At 36.8% G+C, this 21,737-nt stretch overlaps 1 protein-coding gene across 2 annotated transcripts; it reads right to left on the reverse strand.

Moving 5' to 3' along the window:
- Positions 1–3,241: 3,241 nt before the first annotated feature.
- Positions 3,242–18,794, reverse strand: crbn (cereblon). Of its 2 annotated transcripts, XM_077573556.1 has the most exons (11): positions 18,626–18,794; positions 18,294–18,412; positions 18,004–18,206; positions 17,165–17,314; positions 15,000–15,162; positions 13,368–13,430; positions 13,199–13,283; positions 12,957–13,072; positions 8,828–8,892; positions 7,417–7,548; positions 3,242–4,224 (listed from the first exon to the last, which is right to left on the reverse strand). In XM_077573556.1, the coding sequence occupies exons 1-11, from the start codon at positions 18,696–18,698 to the stop codon at positions 4,041–4,043; spliced, it is 1,353 nt and encodes a 450-aa protein (XP_077429682.1). In that variant the 5' UTR covers positions 18,699–18,794; the 3' UTR covers positions 3,242–4,040. The 2 variants fall into 2 exon arrangements, with proteins under 2 accessions (XP_077429682.1, XP_077429683.1); XM_077573557.1 differs by lacking the exons at positions 3,242–4,224; positions 7,417–7,548; positions 8,828–8,892 and adding an exon at positions 12,615–12,827.
- Between the last annotated feature and the right edge of the window lie 2,943 nt (positions 18,795–21,737).

Below are 21,737 nucleotides of genomic sequence, written 5' to 3' on the forward strand. Positions count from 1 at the left end.
TTTAGAACAGATATAACATTTGTGATTAATCGTGAGTTAATTAGTAAAGTCATGCGATTAATTACAATTAAAAAAGAAAAGTTTAATTTTTTTTCCACTTTTGTTAACAAGAGTATGAAAACCTAGAAAACATTTTTTTAACTGTACATTTTGAACAGATATAAAATTTGTGATCAATCCTGAGGTTTTTTTTTTTTTTTTTTTAGTTGATCAGGGGCAGACAAAACAAGTTTTACTTCTTTCTGTCCCCTTTCATTCTTTTGCTTTACTTGGAATTTGAATTTGAAACATTTTTTCCACTTTTGTTAACAAGAGTATGAAAACCTAGAAAACATTTTTTTAATTGTACATTTTGAACAGATATAAAATTTGTGATTAATCCTGAGTTTTTTATTTATTTATTTTTTTAGTTGATCAGGGGCAGACAAAACAAGTTTTACTTCTTTCTATCCCCTTTCATTCTTTTGCTTTACTTGGAATTTGAATTTAGCTTTTTGTCCTTTTTCTTTTAAAAATGAAATAAATTGATAGATTGAGTTAACTAGTGAAGTCATGCAATTAGTTATTAAAAATGTTATTCACCCGAGGCTCCTAATTTTTAATAATCTTTTTTTTTTTAAAAAGAAGAGGAAAATTATATAAAAATAAATAATTAAAATTAAAAAAAAGAAAGAGGAAAAGATTAAGAATTAGGAGCGTCAGGGGATTTAATCGCATGACTTCACTAGTTAACTCACTATTAATCACAAATCTGTTCTAAATGTACAATTAAAAAAATCTAGGTTTTCATACTCTTGTTAACAAAAGTAAAAAAAATGTTAAACTAATAGAAATACTTTAAATGATTTTTTTTTTACGTCTATAGCCGTCAATGGCAGTGAATGATTTAAGAACCAAAACAGTGGCGTCTTGAAATACCAGTTCAGTTTGTTCCGTGGCCAGACGTTTATGAAACCATCTTTCATTGTGGGTCCTTCTGGCTTGTGCAACTTGGCGACCTGGGGCAGTAAAATAAACACACATAAATAAGAACAGTAAAGAAAGTGACTCAGTAAGCTACAGTAATTAGTCGATTTTCACAGAGGATAAAATAATTTATTTAAGCCTATGTGTTTGGTTATTCTGTCTGTTAATGTGTCGCTCCACGTTTTGTGTCCAAATATCTGTTGCAAGACATTGCATATACATATGTTAGCATAAAGCTAAGTAAGCAATGTGGTCACTTTAAATGCACAAAGTGTACTTATCATTGTTTTATGTTTAATTTGACGGTTAAGTTCAACTGGACACTGGGAAGTGACAATTAAAAGCTCAAAGCCTCTTTTGGAAGAATTGTTTATTCATTGCTAAACTGCTCCTTGTCGTGAATTATGTTGAGTTCACTGTCACGATTGTGTGTTGAATCTCAAATTTTTGCTTGCAACTCAATACAAAAAAAAAATCTATAGAATGATCGTGAGATGGGCTTTGGTAGCTCTAAGCATGATTTAGTTTATATTTAATACAGAACAGTGATTAAATTATTGTGTACAAATAAACTTATCTGAAAAACCTTACATTGGTTTTGGAGTCTTTTTTTTTGTGTGACCGTCGTCAGGGCTTGAGAGATTATATATATAAATATTTTTTTTCTGTCACTAAATTACAAGTAAACAAACCATTACTTTATCATTTGAAATTTTGGTCATATACTCTCGGCTATGGAGCTAAAGTGTATATATAAAGTCTACACACCCCTGTTCAAATGGCAGGTTTTTGTGGTGTCGAAAACGAGACCAAATCATTTCAAAACCTTTTCAACTGAATTTTTTTTTTTTAAATCGGCAGAGGAAGTAAAAAATAATTAAAATGTGGTTGCATAAGTGTGCACACCCTCTTAGAACTGGGATTTTGACAATGTTCAGAATTAAATACAATAATCAAATTTAACCTGCCACAATTTAAACACACACAATGACCCCAAATAAAGTTTAAGCTGTTCCTGTCAGCCTTTCTTCTTCTTTTTTTTTTGCATCTATGGCTCCAGTTCCAGATGAAGAATAACCGTCCCAAAGCACGCTATCAACATGTTTCACCGAAGTTATGGTGTTCTTTTGGAGATGATAGACTATAACATTTTGCATTGTTTGTTAGCATTTTGCTTAATTCATTTAAAGCTAAGATGTGTGATTGTTTTAAATACAAGGTGAATTCTCTTTGCTTTACAGTATGTTTATCTTGGTAACAACCAAAACAGATGAGCGTGGAATGTCTAAAGCTTAAGTTCACTAAGCATCTAAGGACGAACTGTACACATCCACAAATCAGCCGGTAGAACATCAAAAGAGTAAGAAAACACCTCAGAAGTTATATGAAGCCGACTGATACTCAAAGTAATAAGACTCCAGTTTCGCCATATTTATTTTTAGCAAAGTTAAAGTAGAGATGTTTTATTGTTTTGACAATCAGATTCAGAAAATGTTATGTACCCTCACAGGGCAAAATTTACAACTTCACATTACATTTTACAGTGCTAATAAAGATTTTATGTCTGCGACAGTTTGATTATTTCCTATGGGGAAAAATTGCTTTAAAAAGAACCCTGGAACAGATTGTGTTCAACATTAGAGGTTCTCAGGATGCTCCTCTGCTAAAATTGGCTACATGCTTAGTTAAGACGCTGACTCAATTCTACCTATGAAATGAATCAGCAAACAGAAAAAATGACTCGGGCCATTAGTTTGGTTGGGTGGTAATTTTTTTTTTTTTTTAAAGGCCGCATAATAGCCACACAAGACAGCAGATGGTGTAGCTACTGTACTGCAAAAAGGGCATAAATACAGGAGCCTACATGATTTAACTAGTTTTTTTTTCCATTTTAGGATTAGAGGTGATGTTCACACATCTGCTAGTCACCTGACATGCATAAACTGCAGACATTTCCTTTTCCATTCTCAAAGGATGATAATGTCAGTCTGACATGATAACTTTTTGCAGTGTGAATCAGCTTCCGTTTAAGCAATGCGCTTCATTGAAAGTGATCCCACTGAGGTTTTACACCATTTTATTCTTGCAGGACAGCTGTGAATAAGCAGCAAATTAAAAAGGGCTCAATTCTGCTTCGCTGTGTTTAGATGTGACAATTTGATGCAAATGTGGTTGATTGCTAACATGGATATCATTTAAAAGCTTACGATGTGAGGTGTTTTAAAAATTAATAAATAAAAATCCCCCCAATAAGTCTATGGATGCCAACACAATATTTACATTGTCAGCACTTGCGCATATCGCATTCAGTGCAATTTTAATATAGAATATTTCCGAACATGATCCAGCATCTGCATCAGCACATTTTGACGACGCTGCAAAACAGCAAACAGTCAGAAAGGACATCATGTTGCCATTTATGAACATACTGTACATTTTCTTGCTTGACGTTCTGAAAGTGATTCGATAGGCGTAAGGTTCAAAAATGATAGCTAAATGCTCCTCTCCCACTTAGTTGCCATCAGTTGTGACCTTTATAAAGGGTCATTATTGCCATTAGAGCACAAAGCACACTCGATTCACAAAAGGTCCTCACGAAGTAGACCATTATAATCATCAGCAACTTATCTGCATACAAAAATACAACCGCTTTACTTCCAGGTTTCCAAAATATCATTGACGAATAAAGCAAAAAAACAAAACAAAAACTCTCTCACTGGAAATTCGGGTAGACAGTTTGCTCACGCTCTAAAACCCTCCGCCAAGTGGCGAGCTGGAGGGCCTAAGCATGACGCTTCCAATTTGCAGCTGGACAGACGAAGCGGCATGCTCAAACGACCACGAATGGGAAGCATGTCTCTTTTGTCTTCACGGGTGCACCCACATATAAAGAAGCTTAGAGAACAACCCGCCTTCCTCCTATAGCATGTGCCATGTAAAGGTTGGATGACCTTTCCGCTAATATGATGGATTTACTGCCCGGGGTGACAGCGTGTGATGTATTGATTACTTGGGAGGCAACACAACCAACCGGGCGGGAGTTTTTACACGACGAGGACGGGGAGGTCAAGACGTCACAGGCAGAAGAGGCGAGAGCCGTCCCGCCCGTCCTCGCCCTCGTCGGGGGGGATGCGGGGAAGCAGGGCCGAGCGAGTCAGACCCCAGAAACGATGTGGGGACAAGTCCTTCTTGGTGGCGGTGAACTTCCAACCCATGTGAGAGCCGCAGCTTCGGCATTGGGCGATTGTCCAAGCGTACCTGAGCAGAAGGGGCGGATCAAATTTTTTTTATTCACCAACAATGCAGGGTTTTAAAGCAGGATTACAATTGGATTCAAGAGCGGACTTTAACGGGGTGCTTTTAAGCTAAATCAGTCGGCGGCGACAGGACAACACACTTGTTTTTTTTTTTTTTTCAAATAACCGTAATTCCTGAACCGCTAGCGCTAGCAAAATAATTCCAACGGCTACTGAAAGCAGAAAAGCGGCGCTTCACGTGGATACCACATACATTACGGTAGCTAGCAGATTGTCACGTGTGGAGGAGGGGGAAGTAACTTTGAGTAACTTCAAAGTACCGTAACACCAGAACTATTTGTGCTAGCAACGTAATTCCAACGGTTTCTGAGAGCGGAGAAGCAGAGCTTTGCATTGATTCCACATACATTACGGTAGCTAGATTTTCACGTGTGGAAGGGGGGGTGCAACGTCACAGAGGAGAGTGACGCATGTCTTACAAATCAATGTATCCACGGAACCATTTGCGCTCGCAACGTATCTGAAAGTGGAGGAGCGGAGCTTTATGTCGAGAGATAAACAAAAAAAAAAAAACTGGCGGACTGCTGTTATAATAATACTAAAAGGGGAGCATTTTGGATCATTGTCCTGCTGCAAAACCCGATGGCTGAACATTCTCCATCCAGGTCCTGAAAGCACAAAGCATCCCCAAACCTGTTCGTATGAGTCTTTTTATGAAATGCCGTTATACCAAATGTAACCAGATGCACATCTTATAAAACGTACAACAACAAAAAAAAAAAAGGTCAGACGAGTCTTCATGTTCTTTTTAAGCAGCAGAGATTTCCGACCTGGAAAACTGCCATGGATTTTATTTTTGCCCAGTCTCTTTCTTATTATTTAGTCGACACCGAACACTGGCCTTTACTGAGGCGAGGGACTCCTGCAGTTCTTTAGATGTTGTCCCGGGTTCCTTTGTGACCTCCTGGATGAGTCATCTCTGAACTCCTGGGGTAATTTTTGAAGGCTGGCCACCTCACCACTGTTCCGTGTTTTCTCCATTTGTGGCTAATGACTCTCATTGTGATTCTCTTGAGTCTTAAAAACTTTAATAATGGCTTTGTAACACTTTTTGAAATCTTTTGATAGACTTCATTTTGTCAGGCAGGCTGTATTTAATTGATTTCTTGATTGAACAAGTCTGGAGGTAATCAGGCTTGAGTGTGTGGTCAGTAAAAATGGTCTCAGCATTAATAGTCTCAGGGGGGCAAGGTAGCTTTGAATTAACAAACTCGCTATTTCAAAAACTTAACTTGGGTTATCCATTTAAAAGGGGAGTCAACCTTCAACATTTCTTGACAATAATATGTTATATGTGACCTCACTAGTCTAAACATGACATTCGGATTATTATTACATTTGTGGAATATGAGTTATGCAGCAAAATCAAGCCGTTTTTATCTATCTTTGCCATCAACTTAAGATGACATCACAGTTGCTCAGGGCTCAGGCAATGACCAATCACAGCTCACCTGTTTCCTGATGCTGAGCTGTGATTGGTTGTTACCTGAGCAACTGTGATGTCATTTTCACTCAATTGCAAGTGGCAAAATGGCCGCCTTCTGATACTGCTGGATTTTACTGCTTAACTCATATTCCACTTACGCAATATTAACCAGAATACCGTATTTAGACTAGTGGGGCTTCATAGAACACATTATTGTCAAGATTATTTATTTTTTGGTTGACTTCCCCTTTCAAACAACCATGCAACCCAGATTCTTCATCTGGGAACAAAAAAACACGGCGGGACATGGAGGTCATCCATTTCCCAACAGCTGGCAATTATAACGCCTCACTGATAGTGTTATCCGCTTTATAGCAAATGAGATGCAGCCATTCAACACTGTTGAGAAAGCAGCCTTTATACAGTATGCATTGCTTAAGAAAGTATGTTGGGTAAATATGTGTTAGTGTTTTTTTTTTTTTTTTTTTAACAGACCATGTAGTCTATTTTATTTATATTTTCAATATCTTTGAGAACTAAAATTTAATTGCTCTTAAGAAATGTTCATGCTCTAATGTTACATCAGTGGCATTAAAAAAAAAAAAAAAAACATTGATAGTATTGCGATAGTTTATGATAAAATATATCATCCTAAAAAATGTGGTCTTGTGACAGGCCTACTGGACAGTTTTAATGGTATGACAGCGTGATAAATTAGCAATTTTTCTAGCCTAGTAAATTAGCGATTGAACATGTTATCAACTTGAAGAGTGCCTGGATGAGCAGAAAATGTATGCATTGCTTCATGTTTATTGCTAACTGTATTTTTGTGTGTTGTTTGTTTTTCCTTTTTATGATTAATTGATTTATGCCCCCCAGGTATTGATTGATTGTGTAAAGGCATGGTATTTCTTTAACTCATTCACTGCCATTGACGCCTATAGACGTCAAAAATTCATTCTAACTAATTAATTAAATTTTTTCCCCACTTTTGTTAACAAGAGTATGAAAACCCTAGAATTGTTTTTATTGCACATTTAGAACAGATATAAAATGTGTTATTAATCGTGAGTTAACTAGTAAAGTCATGCGATTAATTACAATTAAAAAATTTAATCACTTGACGCCCCTAATTATTAAAGTTTTTTTAAATCGTGAGTTAACTAGTGAAGTCATGCGATTAATTACAATTACAAATTTTAATCGCCTGACGCCCCTAATTTTTTAATAATCTTTTCTTTAAGAAACTATTTAAAAAAGAAAAGATTGTTAAAAAAAAATGTGTCATGACTTCACTAGGTAAGTCACGATTTTATATCTGTTCTAAGTACCCCCAAAAAATTCTAGGTTTACATACTCTTGTTAACAAAAGTGGAAAAAAATGTAAACTAATAGAAATAGTTAAATTAATTAAATTAATTTTTGACGTCTATAGCCGTCAATGGCAGTGAATAAGTTAATGGAAAAAAAAAAAAAAAAGATCAGCAGCAAAGGTTGCTTAGATTCCAATAAGCATTATATAAATCCAAACTACAAAATTATTATTACAGTGCATGCTTCGAATGTGAACTGATTGCAGAGTGGAAACTGGCGTGTGGCTACTCCAAGTTTTTTCAGAGGGAAAAGCTAGACGACACTTCTGAGTCATACCAAAGTACTTTTCTGTATTGTCACAGCGGGGTGCGCGAGCTACAAAGAGCGAGTTACCCTGGAAACCAGCTATGGAGTGTGGACGGCCTGCCGACCAGGTTGAGGTTGTTGGCTTTGTAGACAGTCAGAGTCTCGTGGACGTAACCGTGTGGGTTGACATAGGCAGCCATGGGGCCGTACAGAGACAAGCTGGAGGAGGACACACGTGCACAAAATCAGGTGGCGAAAACAACAAATACCATTCAAGAGAGACGTCAGATTCCCGTCTTTGATACTTTCATACATCTATTAATAAATCCATTCCTGTTTACACCAAACATAAGTTTGTTTTCATTTCAAATGTCAACCGAAACATGACCTAAAAAACAAAGGGCATACTAAACAAAGATTTTTGGCGTAAGGTTCTAGCCATTATATAATTCCACCGTTATTGATGTAACTAAGTTCGACACAGCTTGAATAGCTACAATTTAAAAGTCAGCATTTAATGAAAAAAATCTATCTAACTCATAACGAGTCATCGAATGCAATTGCTCTAGATGGATGCGAGTTCATGGGGTTCGGCTCCAGTGCGTGTCTGGTCAGTTTCAAGAGCGTGACACAAATTAAGTGTCACGTCGCTGTTTCATAAGGTTGGCCCGCGTTATGATGTAACTTCAACTTCCTGGCCAAATAACCACTTCTGATGTCGCCGTAATTTGTGTTGATTGCCGCCATATTGTTTGGCGTCCTAGAAGTGACAACAAGTTACACTTGAGGCTGATTCAAAGTGACCATGAGCAGATATTTATGAAAAATGACCTTGTCTGCAAAGTGCAGTAACGATGTCAACAGCGAGGTCATCATCACATAATGACAGTGTGGGAAATTACGTTGCTATCCGACATGCCAAGTTGTTGTTTTGTAATTGCTGTCTGGAGCCAGGTTTGCATTGCAAATGTGAATCTGTTCTCAATTGCCTTACCAGGATAAATAAAAATTAAAGTAAAAAAAAAAAGGGAGGGAAAAAAGTAGTAGATTAAGGCTCCAAACAAAACGTTGACCTGACAACATTGGTGCACATTAGTTAGTATTTACACTTATAACCTCTTTTTGATATCTGTACATTAAAAAACAACAACATCTTCAAACCTATAAAATTTTGTGTAATTGTTAACACTATATTACAAAAGTCATGCTGCCAGTGCTGCAGCTGTGGCTACATCAGCTTGTTTAAAGTGAGTGTTGTACTGTTGTACTCGAGTTGGTGCGTTAGGGACAATGACGCAACATTCAAACCTGACAAGCAGTTCAAGTACTACTTTTGATATAATGAATGAATAAAAATGACTTCTAGAGGGAGGTCTGCTTGTCTCGTACTATTAGCTGAATTTATGACTTCAGGTGATAAATATCATCTGGCAAAGTGTGATGAAATAAACGTTATGTTCTGCTAGACTTCAATAACCTGCCGAGCACGTTGCCTCACCTGAAAATCTCATTTTTGGTGGTGATTTCCGTATCTTGGCACTGCTTACAGCACAGTGATGTGCACTGAGGAGAAAACAGAATGGATCATTGAAAAAGAATGGCAGTCAAGACAGTCAATAATAGGTACACTCCCTAAAATCCTTTTTTCAGGGCCAATACTGATTATCGGTAGTCAGGGAAGCCGATAACCGATATTTGAAGGGTGAAAAAAGTTGGTGTCAAATTTTTTAATAATAAAATAATAAAAACGCCAGCACTTGACTGCTTAAATGCCTTCAAGCACGTTTATTAAACAGATTCTGTGATTTGCAACATGTTAAAAGTTTTTTGTTTGCCATCAGCTTTTGCATCCAACTATATTGCCAACTCTCAAATAGCCACTAATTCGTGGGCTGACTGCTAGCTCGCGGGCTAACCATTCACCCACACGCTAACCAAAATAGCCGCTAAAAACGGCTATTAGGTTAGCCCGCGAGCTAACCGTTAGCTCGCAGGCTAACCTAATAGCCGTTAATTCGCGAGCTAGCCGGTTAGCTCGCGGGCTAACCATTTACCCGCACGCTAACTCCCAAATAGCTGCTAATTCGCGATATAACTGTTAGCTCGTGGGCTAACTGTTCACCCACACGCTAAACCTGGGATAACTCCCAAATAGCCGCTAAAAAACGGCGGCTAACCTAATAGCCGTTAATCCGCGAGCTAGCCGTTAGCTTGCGGGCTAATAGCCGCTAATTGCTGTTTATCGGCTGTTAGCGCTACAAGAGCAACCAATCAGATGGTGCTGCGGGCCAATTGCGGGCCAATGCTGCAGGAAGTCAACAGCCGCTGACTCAGCAGACGGAGGAGAAAAGCGCCCATCGGAGCAAAAATAACAGTTTTTAATATATCTACCATCTAAAAAAGAAAAAGAAAAAAAGAGGCAGATGCCAATATTCATAAAATGCTGAATATTGGTCCATCCCTAATCTATAACAACAATTTTGTCATCTAAGAAAAATTATCGTATGTTCTTAAAGGGGAAAATATCTATCAAGTCCAAGTCCGGGAGACTAAGAGGTTTTTCAGGTCTTGCTTCACGCGTGTGCATCACCTCTAACCAAGTCCAAGAATAGCCAGCGTAGAGGTGAAGGTGAGCATAATATGTTCCCATTAAGGTTGCTTATGACCTTCAATAAAGCTGTGGTAACTGGCAGGCTGACACATCCGGGACATACATAAACTAATGCTTCAGTGGGAGAGTGCAAACAATTCTTTTATCAGTAAAAGCTTCAATTGGCATTGATGTGTGCAAACAATAAGATTTTGCTACTGCTAATCCAAAAATAAATGGCATAGATGCATATTTCATGTAATGAACATGTGTATTCAAATCATATAGCTATAAACCAATGAGAAAAAAAACAACATAATTTACAGTAAAGTAGTGGTTCTGCTTAAAAAAAAAATTGGTTGCTTAATTTACATGAAATTAGGGATGCAAGCGGTGAGCAGAAGAAGCCGAATGTGAGCCGTATATCAGTCGATTAAAAACTATCCATCCCATTTAAAAATGGAAATCTTGCATTAAGCTGATAAAAATTTGATGTCCCAATTTAAAAACAAGCACCGGCCACATTTAATGTCCTTTAATTGCAGTCGTATGCTGCTGGAAAGATAAAATTTTAACAAATTCAAACTATATTTACGTTTAAGCACGGATTGTATTCAATTGCTTGTCGCAAATGAATACACAAAAGAAATCTAACTATATGAATAATATAGTTGTCATTTAAATAACACATATCTTGTAATACTAAATGACATTTCAGACCTTAAAGGGGGCAGATTGTGAAAATGGACTTTTTTATTGCTGTATTACAAATAGTTGGCTCTCTTGAGTGCTTGCTCACCCATCAAATGTGAAATTAATATTCCAGTGATGGTTTCGTGCAAATGCTATTTATTTGCAGTCTGGATGCCGAGGGGTGAACATCTGCTTTGCTGGATGAGGTCTCACAATCTCCAGAAGTCTTAAATAACACCATAAAAAGTTGTTTGATCTACCACTCATTGATTTTATTTAAAATTGTTTCTAAAAAGGGTCGGAAAATTCCCTAAATGTAGCCGCATAGTTCTTCAGTCGCTATCACTAAGTAGCCGCTCTGTTGATCACAATGCTCTTTCTCCGCTCTGGTCGTCATGGCAATTAATGCCATAATCGGCATTTGCATGAGAGCGAATCTCTCCTCGGGAAAAATGACAAAAACTTTGATTAAGACAGCAGACAACTGTTTTAAAATGTGAAATAATTGCTACATTCTTCTTTATGAAAAAACAGCGGCTGTTTTTCTGTTTATGCTATTATGCTCGAAGTAAATACAAATTATAAATAAATAGAACAGAAAAAAAATTGACAAAAAAAGTCCAATAGATGGGAAAAGATCAACTGGTCTTGATGTGCAAAGACTGTTCCATGGAAACATAACAAGCACTACTGAAATTACAATGCATTAATAATGACCCATTTGATTAAATATTTTTATTTTTTATTTTATTACACTGAATATAATCCCTAAATGGGAACCTCAAATTGCAGCAGCTACATAAAGTAGAACCAAATCACAGACATGTGGGCATGTAATATTAGAGTGAAAACGGTGCCTGGCTCAAGGGTACCTTGATAGTAGTCAGGAACCACACGAGAAGATTTCCAATAACTAGCTGCCGATTTTTAAAAAATAATTTTTCTGCAGCAAGACTCAAACCATTACCAATTAGCTTCAAAATATTGTTACAAATTAGGGTTGTCAGGCGATTAAATTTTCTTTAATCGTAATTAATCGCGTGAAAACCTAGGAAAAAAATGTACATTTAGAACAGATATACATTTTTTGATTAATCGTGAGTTAACTAGTGAAGTCATGCGATTGATTACAATTAAAAATTGTAATCGCCTGCCGCCCCTAATTTTTAATAATCTTTTCTTTTTTTTCTTTTTTTTAATTGCGTCAGGCGATTAAATTTTTTTATCGTAATTAATCGCATGGCTTCAATAGTTAACTCACGATTAATCAAAAATGTTATATCTGTTCTAAATGTAGAATAAAAGGTACAATAAAATAGTTTTCATACTCTTGTTAACATAATAAGTGGAAAAAAAATTTAAACTAATAAAAATATGACTGCATCTTTTAGTCATTGATACAGTAATTTCATAATAATTTATAAAATTGAGTTAAAATTAAAAAGATGTACTGTACTGTAAACGAATGTGATATTGATTTGTCTTTAGGTCATTTTTCTACCACTAGATGGCATAATTGCATTTGTAAGACATTGGTGACAGCTCAGTGCATTTTTTTCACATTAACTAATTCACTGCCATTGACGGCTATAGACGTCAAAAATTCATTTGAACTATTTCTAGTTTTCCACTTTTTCCACTTTTGTTAATAAGAGTATGAAAACATTGTACATTTAGAAGAGATATAACATTTTTGATTAATCGTGAGTTAATTATTGAAGTCATGCGATTCATTACAATTAAAAAATGTAATGGCTTGACGCAATTTAAAAAAAGAAAAGAAAGGATTATTAAAAATTAGGGGCGTCAGGCGATTACAATTTTTAATTGTAATTAATCGCATGACTTCTAGTTAACTCACAATTAATCACAAATTCTATATCTGTTCTAAATGTTCAATAAAAAAATCTAGGTTTTCACTCGTTAGCAAAAGTGGAAAAAAATGTTAAATTAATAGAAATAGTTCAAATGAATTTTTGACGTCTATAGCCGTCAATGGCAGTGAATGAGTTAAGAGCTATCTAATCTTTAACATGAAGTAACTTGTGAAATTCTGCACATTTTTTAAATTGTAAAATACAACTTGACGCCAGTCTTCACAAATATATGCATTATTATTAAATTTATTACTGCTGAAGTTTGATGTGGACGTGCCTGCTGAGGTGCGACTGGAATTCTCGCAGTCGGGTTTTCCAAGTAAGAGGCGGTCGTTAATCTTGCATTAAAAAAAATGAGTGGTGTTAAAGGAACGCACTAATTTTGACACCCCTATTCCAAATATTTCCCAACTACTGAATGAAGATTTGGTGGTGTGTGTGTGTTTTTTTTTTTTTTTTTTTTTTACCCGATCCATTATGTCCAGCTCACAGCGAAGCCTCTGAATGGCACTGCCGATCTTCAGCAGCTGCAGTCTGAGCGAGTCATCTATGGGCAGACACGCCGCCACTCTGTAGGAGAAGTCTGACAATAGCCAGACAGGAGCCGAAGAGGGGGGAGGAAGGAAGGGGAACACAAACAGAGAGACAGATTGCGTGCGCATGTGTCCATGTCAGCCTTCAGTGTGCAATAAACAGCGCTGGGGCTGACCTATGGCGTTCGTAGGGAGGGAGTCATCCTTCAGATTCTCGTCCCATTCGTGAAGTTGCTTCTTCACTCGGTTCATGAGCGACTCCTGCGGGGAGGGAGGAGACCACGTGGTTTACTTTTACATCCAGGTTGCTCAACTTGGTTTGACAAAATATTGTTAGCCGCTTACGGAGTCGTAAAGGGTGTAGACCCACGGTGGCCAGGGGGTCAGACTGGCACAGTGAAACTTCCTCTGAGATAAAAAAAAAAAAAAAAAACACTGTTAAAAATATCAGACCTTAAGTATGCATACATCCACTATGACTGTATACGTACTGTTGTTAAATATCAAAAGCATTAAGTGTCAAATAGAAGATCAAACACAGTCCATATCGCTTTTTATTTTATTTTTTATAATTTAGGACCAATGTGCCCATTATGATTTTATTTTTTCAAACTCATCTATACCAAGGTTAACTACAAATCATTAAACATTAGTTAATTGTAAAGACAATGTTTTAAGTAGAGATAGACCGATATGTTTTATTGAGGGCCAATAACGATTATTAGTAGCCAAGGAGGCCGATAACCAATATTTGAAGCTGATATTAATTTGCAGCAAAAGCTAAATTATTGTCACTATTTTTTTTTTATTATAAAGTTTTGCAACATTTCAATATATCTGAAATGCTCTGATGCAGCACCAAAAATGTCATAAAAATCACATAAAAGATGCCGATGTGCTTCAAAATGCCTATTATCGGCAGCAACAATCAACATGGTAATTTGTAGGGGTGTGCCCAAAAAAATCGATTCTCATTTAGTACAATTCAGAATCAATTTTAAATGCCTCAAAATCGATTTCATTTAATTATTTTATTCTGTCTTCCCTTTGTATGTCTGTGCCTTTATTGGGAGCGCTGTTCATGTTGTACGTGACTTGACCACTTAGGGGCAGTGTGGTTCCACGCGGTCTGATACACTGTTAAGTTGTAGCCACATTAGAGAGTAGAATGAAAAAGTCATGATCAAGTTATTCCAATTAAAAGTTTTTTTTTTTACAGTGTGCTAAAAGTGCCGCGAGTAGAGCACTAATTAGCATTAGCGAGTCAGACTGGAGTAGATCATTACGGAAATCGATTCTGAATCGAATTGCACACCTAAAAATCCGAATCGAATCGAAATGTGAGACATTCAAAGATTCCTACCCCTAGTAATTTGTCTATCCCTACTTTGAAGTATAGTTAACTACTAACTAAATTTAATAAGATAATTGTTGACCAACTTTGAAAAAATCCCTTCAAATTGTAACTCACGATTTAATTAAATTAATCCAAAGTGAATATATTAATCTTCATTTAACTTAATATATTCACTTTGGATTAACGTAATTCATTCATGTGTTACCACTTGAAGTGTTTTTTTTTTACGTTGGTAAAACAATTCTCTTTTTAGAGTGTAGCTAATTTACTGCTGATGTTGTGGTGGCCATTTTGTCCTGAGCAGCCATGACACACCTTCATTTCTGGTTCTATAGTCTCACTTTCTACATCACAATTTGTCATTATGGTACCCTACTGGAGTGGTGGAATTACACAAAAAGAAGAAAAGAAAAAAAAAAGAAATGTTGAAGAACGACATAATGAAATAATACAGGATGGTGTTTCCAAGTCTGTTTTTAGTGTGGCATTCTTATCCCCAGAATTTTACTCTAGCTCTAAATCACAAGATTGCCGCAGCGTTTTGCGTTAGTGGTCGCCCTGGAGATCATTTTGAAGACTTCCTGACTGGGTAATTAAAGCATGTTAAATGTAAATTTGACCTGTTGGTAGTTTTTCCACCAGCATTCGGCCTGCTTGCAGCTCTGAGTTGGTGGCTTGGAGGAAGGGTGAACGACGAGCCTGGAGAGGGGCGTCAGCTGGACAGCAGATAGGGGATCTGATAGGATTCGCTCTGGAAGAATCTGGACTTTGGCCTGACGGATCCTGGGGAGAAACCCACAATCATAAAATGTAGTTTAAGAAAATGTTCAGTTTAGGATGTAAAAAAAAAAAAAAAAAGTCCACGTGGGAAGATTTCAAAAAGACATTCGAGAAAAAGCTCATAAAGCATTATGAAAATATCACCTCAGAGTGAGTGCATATTAGCTAATTCCATTGAAGACATTTGTACTGGAATGACAACTTTTGCCACCAAACTGGCGCCAGTGGCGGTATGTCAAAAGTTCAACATGATAACTTGGGTCATTTGTGAGCATCACGGGCACCGCGAGCAAACAGCGGAAATGTGTCTTTATGAGCAGAGCGCGGCAGACATCATGACGACCATATGCAAGTGGGTTCTTTTTCTTCTTCGGTGCCACTGTGGCGTACAGCGCATCGGGGAAGCAAGGAGGATAATTCAAACGAACTCATTGCAGATATTAAAAGCCACACAAAATGACTTTTCTAATATTTCTAGGCAATATGTTACATAATACAAAACGTGCGTGTTCACAGGAGCAACTCAAGGTGAGAAATGATGACTTAAAACCAACTGCAGTAAACGTTTGTATTCGTGTGTGTCTGCCCTCTAGCTGTCAACTGTAATAGTACACTGGAAATTTGCATGCCCTCGCCAGTTATTAAATTGCAAGCACAAATCAAAATTTAACAGTCCATTTATACTACCTACCTCATCTTGGAATGTCAATTACACAGAGTACAGAGATGATTCATACAATTAATTATTAAGATATATTCATTAAGTCCATTCTTTTAATGTGCACATGTTCCTAATTTTGTAAGGGTGGAGAACACACGCTGGCTGTCGTAATTTCAAACAAAAAATTCCCCATCGGAAATGTAAATTAATGGCCTCTCCACTGCAGGAACGTTTTTGAAGAACTTTTCAATTTACCCCTGGGAAGTTGAGTCAGCCCATTGTGAATTATTAGTAGCTTCTCTTAATGTGAGAATTAAATTTGTTCCAGGCTCAAACTGTCACCGTCATAAAACCTCTAAGTGTGTGTACATGCAATGTTTTAAGTACGTTTTAACACTGTTAGCTATAATTCAAGTATAAAGAGTGAACAGTTGTATAATAAAACTAAAAGTAAAAATGCCTCGCTTTGATGAGCCTCACAAATACGGATGAAACAAGGATACAGTATGTTTGCAGAACAATACTGCCACCTAGTGGTGTTTTAAAAGCTGTAATTAGTGCATGTGTATCGAAGAATACCACACCATGAACTTTGGGGTTACTTACTTTATCGGTATGCACTGTTTACGTATTTGTATGCTCAATATTCTTGGTTGTAAAATAGAAAGTGTCCATGTTTTGAGCACAGTAAATAATATGCATTTTGTTGACACGCTTCTCCGGTAAATAGCAAGCCTGGATTAAATAACTGTTTATTTGTTTAATATAAAATTGGCCCAAACCTCAAATGTTCAGTTTTTCAACAGTAAATATTCTTCGAAGTCTGTAGTGCTTCATGAAAGCTTAATGATAATGTTTGTGTAAATTGTGTTTAACTAATACAAGATATTTGCAAACACATTTACTTTAATTTAGCAAACAATGATAATCCCATTTTCTGATCCAATTTGGAACAATGTTTTTTTTTAATAAAGGGATGGGATTTTTTTGGACAATTTAATCAAGTATTAAAATAGTTGCAGCCCTAATTGTAACCAACATTTTCTAAAGGGGGGAAAAAAGAAGTCAAATAAAGTTAGTCTTATCAACAAGTATTCCCTTAAAAGTTCACACTTCTCTTTATCATTACTGGTACCTTTATGTGGTAGAAAAAAAAACATACAAAAAAGATAAAGCAAAACAATTGTAGAGTTAATCCTTTATGTGCTTTGTGGTAAAAAAATTGAGGAATACAGTTGTTTTTTTCTAGAAAAAAATATGGATGAACTCCATTAATACACATGTAAGCATTTAACAGATCCGATTTTTTTGGGGTTCATGATTTATGAGAAAATGCCAACTCACCCGTCTGCTTGAGTTCTAATCTCGTGGACTTTAAATCTCTGTCTGCCCACAGCTTTCACTTTGACCGTCTCAATGCCGTACTCCTGCTCTACCCGGTAAGCGTAGATTTCTGCTGTCGTTCCAAACTCTGCTTCCGGCTCGCCTGCTTCACTGCAAGATGTAATAGACAGCACCGTGCGTAAAAAAAAAAAAAAAAGCTGCCTCCTGATTTAATAGTGGGGTATAATCCTAAAAAGACTAGGATACTCATACATTGAAGATTTTCTGAGGTGTTTCATTTGTATGTGGGATGTTTGTTACAATTATTCTTTTCATAATTTTATTATGCTTGCAGGCAGGGGTATTTTTCCCATTTATTAGTCGAACAGACCTGCTGTCTTAATATTGTTCTGGAGTAATGATTGGGCACTATTCATTGATGCATTTTTCCTTTTATGAGAATGGTTAAATAAAACCAGTCAAGATTAGCAGTGTGATGAATGAATCGTTAGATTTTATTTTTATTATTGCACTAACAAAAGTGCTTTTTTTGTGTGTGTTCACTTTATACTGTAAAAAAAAAAAACTTTATGATCACAAAGTGATTGAAAGTAATTATACCATGGATGGATAACGTGAAGTTGACCACCTTTTAACATCAAGATGTTCTCAATTGTATTTTTCATTGCAAGAAAAGACCAATACTGACATCCACAAATATCTACGTAGCAAAATGAAAAATTGTGGTGCGCCAATAGGGTCTAAAAATAAAAATCACAAATTATTTTTCTAAATCATTCAGCTCTAACGCAAAGTGCATAATGTGAGTCATGTACTGTATGAATACGGTGGCCATGTACCTGTGTGCTAAGACAGCAAAGGTTCGATCCCTTTGTATGACACTCCTCATCATGCTGACCTCCTGCGGCCTAAAGAGCTGCAGGGGCAGGGTCTGTCCAGGCACCAGCATCACAGCAGTGTGTGGCAGCACAGGGATGGTCTGACAGCTGTCATCGTCGTGGACGGTGCGGCCGTGAAACTCCTCCATGTCCGAGCCCAGGTACTGACAAAACAAGGTAGTGTTGACACCAAAAGAGCGTGATTTAAAAAAAAAAAAGAAAGTAAGATAGACATATGTTTAGTCACTCACAGCATGTGAAGTAGGTAGACTGGGGTCGAAAGTGATAATGCTGGGCTTCGTTGCCTCCTCGTTGTCTCGGTCTTCACTCTCCATGTCATCTTCCTCCTCGTCTTCCTCCTCCCCGTTGCCTGTTATGGCACAGCAAGAAATACAAGTCGCTGAAGAGGAAAACTACAGCGAGCCTGTGCTGCGAGCTGAGATAAAAGCAGCTCAAGAGGTTGTGTTGGGACTGAATGTGGCCTGTTATTGCGATAAAGCGAGCCGAAATGTTAGCTGGAATCAATTTCTTTCCGGGAGACGACGAACGGAGAAGCCTTTAAGCCGGCGAGTGGACCGTTTACCTGGAAAGAGCTGTAGCTGGTTGCCCATGTTGTCGTTAATGTTGTCTTCGCCTCCACCCCTGTCGTCAGCCATATCCTTGTGTTTACAATGCCAATTGTAGTTCTACGGTCTAATGGTGTGCGACGCTGCAGCGTGCTGGCTCATTAGCGCCCCCTTTAAGTATTCAAAATATTTAAAAAACAGCATTTCCAAACTTTACCCACTGACAGAGACAGCCACATAGAGAACTTGTTTAATTATGCACCATGCTATTGGTGAAAAGGGTAAGTTATTAGTATTTTTAAAATTATACATTCATTCAGCATAAAACATTTTAATGTGGTGTGTAATGGTGCACCATTCAAATTAATAGAAACATCACAATTTCTTATTCGATTTGATTTTCACATAAGAATTTTCTCAAAATATTTGATACAGGATGAAAGTATATAATATCAACAAAAATACGTGCAATAGACCAACTTTAGACACCATTAACTTTCTCTTAACATGTAGCTTTGATGACATTAGCATTAAGGATGTTAAAATGCACATTTAAAGCATTAGCTAGAAGCTGCGATAGGAGACCACTAAAAATGTCACCTATTCTTTTTTTTTTGTCACCTATTCCTGATCAGTTGATCTCCAAATAATTTTACTTTCATATTTCACTGCCAGCCATTTTAGAAAATTTTCAATACCCACATTAAAGTCTGTTCAATAATTATACATAAACCAAATCTGACAAATGACGGAATAGACTCCTTTTTGCCTTGTCCCGTTCTTTTATAATCAACAGTAGAAAAAATATATATAGTTCGCACAAACAGCCATTACTCCCAAAGGCAATTATGCCATCTACTGGTTGGGCATCAGTAAAGTTGTTTCCAAGTTTGATATCTACAGTGGAGCTAAAGATTCTCCCTCGTCTAGCCTCATTGGAAAAATGTAAATGACAAGTATATTTGTCAATAGCAGCACTCTATTTCATTCGCTGTATCGCTACTATAATTTATAGAAACTGATTATTCAATTGCTCGATGTACAAGTCCTCATGACACATCAGTGCACTTAGTATCAATTCACTATATATAGATTTGTTTCCACACTAACACTTACACATCCAGGCACAACTGATTATATCATTTTTAGAATATGATAAACCAGTCATGTACAATCTTGAGTTGACTAATTAAGAAGGGACTTCTATTAAAGTTTGGAACAGTGTTCATTTATTGTTACATACACCAAACGACAGTTAGCCAGATAAAAGATGTTCCATGGTCCATGAATCAAAATGGCTGCATCTCTGATGTCTACTGCCGGGTTGGTGCCATCTTGTAGACCGTCACAGGTAGGTGGTTGTCAAAAACCAAGATGGAGGTGGCCAGCATCCGATTCAGTCATACAAGAAAGTCCAACAGGCTGTAGTCGGCACGATGACGGTTTATTTAGACCTCTGCCTCATCTTTCTCCTTTTACGCTTCAGCCTGAGAGGGTGAAGAAAGAGGAGGGGGACACTTTGATTAGTTTTCAAAGCCTCGAGCACGTTTTAATAAAAGCAGAATCATGTGAGAGTCAAACGAGACTGCTTTAAGTTCACACATGCAGCTGCTTACATTCCTGCCAACTATAAGATAAAGGAGTGATAAATTAGCAGGTATAAAAGCTTACCCAACAAAAATACATTTGAAATGGGCACAAAAAATAAATGTAATTCTAACTACAAAATTATTCATTTAGGAAAGTCCAATTCATTAACTAGGGCTCGAACACCCTAGGCAAAAAATTTCACTTTGAAAATTGACCTTTGGACATTAGCTTACAAAGAATAAAAAAAAAAAATAGATTTCTTCTCTAACGCCATACAAGAACAAGAACAAAAAGAGTTCGTGCTTACCTGCGCATGCGCTTCTTCCTCCACTGAAAGAAAAAAAAATCGTCAATGTAAACCAACACGTGCATTACATGTGCTGCAGCATGCATGTTAGCGACTAGTTGTACGTCACAACAGCCACTTAACGCAGTAAACATTCCTATAGTTTCCTTTACCACACAACACAGAAAAGCCCACGTTTAAGTAAACCACTCACTGGTCTCCATTACTTGCATACGACACAGTTGGGCCTGCAATTAGCGTTAGCAAAAATACTATTCTCTTTATGTACTAAGCTGTTAGTTTTAGAGCCACAACAAGTCTTACACGGCGACGACAACAAAATGTGAGAAATTAAAAAACGATAACTTCAATTATTTAGCCAATGCGTAACGATTATATTAGCAGTCGTTTCCTGTTAGTGATTCGCAGTGTAACAAACAGAACGATCTTACCTTGGCTCTCATCGTGTGGAGAAGAACCTATTCAAGAGAGGAATAAAACAATATTAGTGTCTGCGGATGATGATTAAAATTTAAGGATTGAAATGGATTGTGATGAGAGGAAATACGATTCAATACCTCACAGCGAGTAGAGCAGTGGAAAGAGGATGTGACGAAAGATGAAGGCTGTATTTATAAGGACAGTGACGTCATGTTCAAGCACCATCGCTTCTTTGTAGTCTTTAGCATGACGGGAGATGTAGTTTTAATGTACTCGTAGGTATACGAGAAACTTGTATCACGAAATGATAAACACGTAAATGTATAAAGTGGACACACTTATTAGTCTATGAAATAAATGAGGATCACGTGATTCTATGAAAAATGGTTAAATTGTATCAGTGTGTCTGGGAGTTTTAATATAAACTTGCCCTTATATATATTCTTTAAAAAGTTACGTTTACATGCTGTATTGTTAATTGTATAGTGGGGAATCAGTTACTGTCTGTTTATGTAACAATTTATGACTATTGTAATTTGGTGGACAGACAGGTAGAAATACACATCACAATAAATGATAGTAAATGATACACACGTAAATGTATAAAGTGGACACACTTATTAGTCTATAAAATAAATGAGGATCACGTGATTCTATGAAAATGGTTAAATCGCATCAGTGTGCCTGGGAGTTTTTATATAAACTTGCCCTTATATATATTCTTTTAAAACTTACTTTTACATGCTATATTGTTAATTGTATAGTGGGGAATCAGTTACAGCATGTTTATGCAACAATTTAAGACTATTGTA

The sequence above is a fragment of the Vanacampus margaritifer genome, chromosome 8, assembly GCF_051991255.1.
Source record: "Vanacampus margaritifer isolate UIUO_Vmar chromosome 8, RoL_Vmar_1.0, whole genome shotgun sequence".
NCBI lineage: Eukaryota > Metazoa > Chordata > Actinopteri > Syngnathiformes > Syngnathidae > Vanacampus > Vanacampus margaritifer.